Genomic DNA, 6,661 nt, shown 5'->3' with positions numbered 1-6,661 from the left:
GCAACAGAATTCAGCTTGCAGGCAGCCTGCGGGCTCTCTGGGATGATCGCTTCACACAACACCCTCCCTCTCCCGCCGCCCCCCACACACATACTGCGGGGCTCTGATGAGGCTCTAAGCAGGGATGAGCCCTTTAAACGAAACGCAAACAGCCCAGAGTGGCTCCAATGAGGCTCTGAGAAGGGACGAGCATTTAAACTAAAGGCGAACAGCCCAGCATGGCTGGGTTTCCCCCCACCCCCCACAGGGTGGCTCCAATCAAGCTGTCACTCACCAGAAGTGCCTTCTCCAGGGTCATGGTCCGGGAGCATGCTTTGGGAGTAGGAGGCTATTGGCTCCAGCGTTAAGAATAGTTTCTGGCTAGGGGGGGAAACAGATTCCCCACTTGCCACCTGTGCACTGTCCTCCTCCTCCAAAAACTCATCCTCCTCCTCATCCTCCTTGCTCCGTGCTACTCCCCCCTTGCAGGTGTCCCTGGACAATGGTGGGGTAGTGGTGGGTCATCACCCCCCATAATTGCATGCAGCTCACGGTAGAAGCGGCATGTATGGGGCTGTGATCCAGAGCGCCTGTTTGCCTCCCTGGCTTTTTGGTACGCTTGCCTGAGCTCCTTGATTTTTGTACGACACTGTTCTGTGTCCCTGGAGTAGCCTCTTTCTGTCATGGCCCTGGAGATTTTAGCAAATGTATTTGCGTTCCTTTTTTTGGAACGCAGTTCTGCCATAACAGATTCATCTCCCCAACATGCGATGAGATCCAGTACCTCCTGTTCGGACCATGCTGGAGCTCGTCTGCGAATCCGGGACTGTGTGGTCTCTTGAGTTGGTGGACTCTGCATGGTCGCCTGTGATGGTGGACCTGTGCTGATGGTGACCAAACAGGAAATTCAAAAGTTCCCGGGGCTTTTACTGCCTACCTGGCTAGTGCATCGGAGTTCAGAGTGTTGTCCAGAGCGGTCACAAGGGAGCATTCTGGGATAGCTCCCGGAGGCCAATATCGTCAAATTGCGTCCACAGTACCTGTAACCCGGAACTGCGATCTCGATTTTAGCGCTACTCCACTTGCCGCGGTGGAGTACAGAAATCGGAGTAAAGAGCCCTTTAAATCAAAAAAACTGGTTTGGTCGCATGGACGGAACCAGTTTTATTTCGAGGTAACTCAGCTAATTCTGAAATAACTGCATACTGTAGACCAGGCCTAACAGATTTATTTGGGCATAAGCTTTCGTGGGTAAAAAAAACACTTCTTCAGATCCACAAAAGCTTATATCTAAATGAATCTGTTAGTCTTTAAGGTGCCACTGGACTCCTTGTTGTTTTTGTGGATACAGACTAAAACGGCTACTCCCTGATACTTCGTCATTTAAGGATTTCATTCCCCAGTAGACACCCCTTTGGTATGGGATGGAATGATCTGCACCTTTGCATGTGTTCGGTCTGTGGAAAGGGTTGGTAACACTTAGGAATAATGGAAGGGGCAGTTTTACTCCACAAACTACATCCATTTCCCTGAAGAACATACTGAAATCCCCAGGTGGGGGAGCTGAACTCTGCACACCCGCGCCTGAGACCTGCAACTGCCATTGACTCCAGTGTCATCTCTAAGGCCTCATGTACAACTAGAGGACCCCCAGCTGTGCCCAGAGGCTGTGGATGCAGTGCAAATACAGACATGCCCGCACACAGGTCATGCAGTGCATCTGGCACGTGCAATGCACCTTTTGCACATACAGCTGAGGCATTTAATTGTCACACACAACCCCTTCCAGCCTCCTCTACCACACGCTGGGAGGGAGCTCAACCAATCAGAAGCGCTCCTTCATCTTTATGGCCCATACTGGCCCAGACAAGATCGTTCCCAACCAATGAACGGCCTCCTTCTATCCTTCTCATCAATATCTGCTTCTCTCCAGTAGGTGGCGCACTTCTCGCTGCTGTCACACTCTATGGTCGCCATCCGGCGCTCTGGTTCGCCACTGTCACTCTATTGTTCCGCCCGAGTGTTTATTGCCTTCCGGTTCCGCGTCAGGTTCCTTCTTTCCGTGCCGTCGCTGGCAGGATGGTGAGAGCGGGATGCTCTGGGTGTATCCGCCGCCATCCGCCTCGGGGAGCGCCCGCCTGAGCCCGGGGCCGGGCCACATGCTTCGGGGAGCTGCGGTGGAGGCACTCGGCCGGGCCCGATCCGGGGGATCCCGCCGCGGCTCGGTCGTGTGGGTGGGGGCCCTGTCCGCTCTCGGGAGCTGGGTCAGCTCTCGGGAGCTCCTGGGAGAGGCAGGAGGGGTCGCTGGCCCCGGGGAGCGAGCCGCCGCGGGCCTGTCTCCCCTCCATTAGCCGAGCCTGTGGGGGGGAGGGGGGGCATGGGCCGGGAGCGCTCGCTCGCACTGTGCTGGCTGCACTGTTCGGGGCTGGGTGGCATCTCGCACCTCCCCTCTCTTTACCTGCAGTGTCGGGTTGGTGGGCACCGCCTGCCTGTGCCGGGAGAGGGAGGCACTCGTATACTGGCTGTAATCCCAGTGGCCTGGGGAGAAAGGGGGCAGGGTAATATTGCTGACGCTTAGCCCTGCGTTGGATGTAATGCTTGGACACCCTAGGCAGATTACATGGTAATTATTCTAACATGCTGACACTGTTCTCTATTAGGTGAACGTCCCCAAAACCCGCAGGACTTACTGCAAGAAATGTGGCAAGCACCAGCCCCACAAAGTGACCCAGTACAAGAAGGGAAAGGACTCTCTCTATGCTCAGGGTAAGGGGCAGATCAGTGCGTTTCTAGATTAATTTGCCAGTGGGAGGCAGGAATTTATTACTCTGTGAGATATGCCACCAGTGTGCGGAGTAATGGGGTTGTGATTACTGCTGGCAGTAGGAGCCCAGGAGGTTTGAATCCCAGCTGTGGGTAATGTATTGCTCCTGAGGTAATCAGCACATGGGGCAATGGTGTGGATATGTTTGAAGAATTCGTTAGATTTCATAACTGTTTAACAATCTATAGTGATTATGGGGTGGAGGCTCCTGGGATCCTTGGACATTCATGAGTTTCAACTGTTTGCCTGAAGAGTTTTGTTTCTTCCCCACAGGAAAGAGGAGATATGATCGGAAGCAGAGTGGTTATGGTGGTCAGACAAAGCCTATCTTCCGTAAGAAGGTGAGCATGCTAAAGGAAAGAGGGTGTTGAAACGCTCTGGTCAATTTCATGTGCTCTGGTGAAGAGAGGTAATTCAGAGGACTCCTACACCCTCACATATTTATTGAGTAGAGACTCATAGCATGTGTAGGTAGCCTTGGGTAGGGATGTCAGTGCATTTTGGCATGGGTCTAGACTGGGTGCCGTGAGTGTAATCTTGCTGAGAGGCTCAGCAACTTGTATTGATGACAGGTTTTGCCCTTTTGTGCCTTAATTCATTTCTTTCCTCTGCTGCTCCTTGGCCAAATGGGAATTTTTCCTCATGGCAGCAGTAGCATGCCTTTGTCTAGTGAGTGGGCACATCACACTTTTGGACTGGCCAATGTGTTTTGAATGACAGAAGGGAATGGCCGTCCCATTCACTTTTTTAAAGGGACATAATGGGGATAGAAATTGTACCCCTTTCACTTGCTCATATTGCTGATACCTTAAATTGTTATGACTGAAAGAATTTTAAAAACCCAATGTCTATAAACAGTGTCAACAATAAGAGATTTACGATTATAACTATTTTGGTTAGGGATATGATTGTTGCTTAAAAAAAAAAAAGTTGTACAGTGCAACAACTGTGTAGCCCAGGCCTAAGACTGTATGTTAAAGGTGATCTGAGGGGGGAAATCACTGCTTCATAGGTATAAAGGATGCTTGGAGAACTACCCTTCTTTAAAAAATGCATGGGGAGGCTTACTTTTGTTATAACCATAGAAATATCTGGAGTGTCATGTCTGGTTTTCTGTTTCTGCTGGAAGATTCATTAGATGTCTCTGATAATGGGGACTGGTGAACTCAGCGTATCAGTTTTCTAGTCCTCTCTTACCTTCCATGAAAAAGATTGAAATTTCTAATGTAATTTTTAAAAAAGCAAAATTACCCCCCATAACTTTTTTTCCAGGTCTTTAAACAAAGGCACAACCCAGATGTTTTCATTTGCAGGTCATCCTTTAAGACTGGTGGCTTTTCAGTATTGCTTGGGTCTATTACAGAGGTGGGCAAACTATGGGCCACATCCGACCCGCGCGACCATCCTGCCTGGCCCCTGAGCTCCTGGCCAGGGAGGGTAGCCCTGGCCCCTCCCCCACTGTCCCTCCTCCCCTGCAGCTGCATGGGCAACAGGGCTTGTGCCCGCCCACCTCCCAGGCTTTCCAATAAGCCTGTCCTGCCGCTCTGAGCGGCTTTGTAAGGGGGAGGGGGGGTTGGATAAGGGGCAGGAGGTCCTGGGGGTTAGTCAGGGAGCGGAGGTTTAGGGGGGAGGTTCTGGGGGGTCCCAGGCGGTGGGGACAGGGAGTAGGGGGGTTGGATGGGGGGTTCTAGGGGAGCAGTCAGGGGATGTGGAGTGGGGTGGAGGGGGTTGGATGGGGCAGGGGGCCTGTCAGAAGGCGGGGGTGTGGATAGGGGTCAGGGCAGTTAGGGGACAGGGAGCGGGGGGGTGGAGTCCTGGGGAGTCCCGGGAGGGGGCGGTTGGATGTGTCGGGGATTCTGAGGGGGGTGTGAAGTGGGAGGGGGCGGATAGGGGTCAGGGGCCAGGCTGTTTGCAGAGGCACAGCCTTCCCTACCTGGCCCTCCATACCGTTTCACAACCCTGATGTGCCCCTCCAGTTTATTAGGAGCATAGGGAGAGACGTTGCAAAGTAGTGGTAGCATACTGGCTGCGTGGCACAGTTGGTGACTGCCATATGGATTGGAGTCCTTGGGTTACAAGCAGAAGGATGAGTGTGTTCAGTGTAGTTTCATGACTGTCAGAACCATCATATAATCTGGCTTGTTTGGTAGTTTTTGGAAACTATTATTTAAGTAGCCAGTGGTAAAAGGAGTGCTGCTGGTTAGGATTACCAGTAATCTATAGGACCCAGACTAGAACCTGTGGATGGACAGAATATTGCAGCCCAGAACTGAAATGTGGTAACAGATCTGTGCTGGGAAACTGGTCCCATGGTTTTGTCAGCTCTGTGCTCTTCGTTCCGAAGAGGAAGTTGAATTTGTTTCCCAGATTTCTTGTCTCCAAACTCCCAAGGTTGCTGGGTTTTTGTTCCCGAAAGGCCTTGGAGCGCCTAACCTGCTGTGTACATGTCAGGAGGAGCTGTTTCTCTCTAGGGCTAAATGATGGCTGGCTTTGCCTGCTACTGGGAATAGTCCATTCACTGTCTTTCTCTCTCCAGGCCAAGACCACGAAGAAGATTGTTCTGAGACTTGAGTGTGTGGAGCCCAACTGCAGGTCCAAAAGAATGCTGGCCATTAAGAGGTGCAAGCACTTTGAGCTGGGAGGAGACAAGAAGAGAAAGGTATGTTTATGTGCTGAGGGGTTTGCCGGTGAAAGTTAAGCTGTGGACTGAACAAGGACCACTTGTGGCACCTTAGAGACTAACACATTTATTTGAGCATAAGCTTTCGTGGGCTAAAGCCCACTTCATCAGATGCACGAAAGCTTATGCTCAAATAAAAATTTGTTAGTCTCTGAGGTGCCACAAGGACTCCTCGTTCTTTCTGCTGATACAGACTAACACGGCTACCACTCTGAAAGCTGTGGACTGTGTGGCCACTTCAGTGCTGAGCATGGTGAGAAAACTACACTTCCAGAGCTGGCCAGCAGATATTAGCCACCTCTATATTAATGTAAAGATCCTGCTGCTCATTGGATGTAACTGTTTAATGGAGAAACTAATGAGGATGCAGAGTTGGCTTTTGGCAGGGAGAGTATTGTTAGTCAATGGATTTTTCAGAATGACTGTAAGAGGGTGCTGTTTGAATAATGCTCCATAGAAGTCCCTGAGGCGAGTTGAAATGTTTGTGGTAGGGTTCTGTATTGCACATACTCAGTCAGTCTTTTCTCTCTTACAGGGCCAGGTGATCCAGTTCTAAACTCAGTCTTGTTCATTGTTATGGAATCCATTAAAGTACGTGGAAAGAATCTGCTGCTCTTGTATATTTCCTTATTGCTAGGGAGGGACTCCTGGGTGTATCAAACTCAAATGGGAGCTGCTGCTGGGAATAAAGTTCTCCAGGACTGGGAAATCTCACCAGTGGTTGAACATTTGCTTCTGTATGGGCTGATACTGCCTAAAAAGAGGTTTTAGAATAAATTCTACCTGCAGCTAGAGAAACTTTTTAATCCACACTCAAAAGTGTCAACTCCTGGGAGGTTGCTCAGGGCCTACCAGTCTGATGCACCAATGTGGTGTGGAAGCCACATGTTGCTACTCTTCCAGGTCCTTTACTTCTACAAATGAGAGTAGAAGGTAGGGCTGTGTCTATGTATAGGACTCCATGGGACCGTCAAAACAGAAGTTGCACTGGTTACCCTTAATTGATTTAGTTAAATTAGTGCAAACTGTGGTATGTGACCACTTACCTGTTTTAAACCTGCTTCACTAGTTTTGCTTCTTTCTGAAAATTTATGGCCACAAGCTAAACCACTTTAAGGCAGAGTTAAATTGATGTCGGTATACAAAGCTGCAGCAGTTTAACTAAATTGTAAAAAAAT

At 50.2% G+C, this 6,661-nt stretch overlaps 1 protein-coding gene across 2 annotated transcripts; it reads left to right on the top strand.

Annotated features, from left to right (window-relative positions):
- Positions 1-1,962: 1,962 nt before the first annotated feature.
- RPL36A (ribosomal protein L36a) lies at positions 1,963-6,088 on the top strand. Of its 2 annotated transcripts, none has more exons than XM_077825731.1 (5): positions 1,963-2,061; positions 2,640-2,745; positions 3,077-3,144; positions 5,340-5,462; positions 6,019-6,088. In XM_077825731.1, exons 1-5 carry the CDS (start codon positions 2,059-2,061, stop codon positions 6,037-6,039), a joined length of 321 nt encoding a protein of 106 aa, XP_077681857.1. In that variant the 5' UTR covers positions 1,963-2,058; the 3' UTR covers positions 6,040-6,088. The 2 variants fall into 2 exon arrangements, with proteins under 2 accessions (XP_077681857.1, XP_077681855.1); XM_077825729.1 differs by lacking the exon at positions 1,963-2,061 and adding an exon at positions 2,068-2,213.
- Positions 6,089-6,661: the final 573 nt, after the last annotated feature.

This window comes from Eretmochelys imbricata, chromosome 9, assembly GCF_965152235.1.
Source record: "Eretmochelys imbricata isolate rEreImb1 chromosome 9, rEreImb1.hap1, whole genome shotgun sequence".
In the NCBI taxonomy this organism is placed as follows: Eukaryota; Metazoa; Chordata; order Testudines; family Cheloniidae; genus Eretmochelys; species Eretmochelys imbricata.
The sequence above is the reverse complement of the archived record's forward strand: the minus strand, read 5'-3'. Positions and strand labels throughout refer to the sequence as shown.

Excerpts from the sequence above, each read along its gene's own strand:
- RPL36A (XM_077825729.1), top strand. The coding sequence starts at position 2,073 with ATGCTCTGGGTGTATCCGCCGCCATCCGCCTCGGGGAGCGCCCGCCTG. Across the intron at positions 2,214-2,639 it reads GCCGCGGCTCGGTCGTGTGG|GTGAACGTCCCCAAAACCCG; the intron begins GTGGGGGCCCTG and ends GTTCTCTATTAG. Across the intron at positions 2,746-3,076 it reads GGACTCTCTCTATGCTCAGG|GAAAGAGGAGATATGATCGG; the intron begins GTAAGGGGCAGA and ends TCTTCCCCACAG.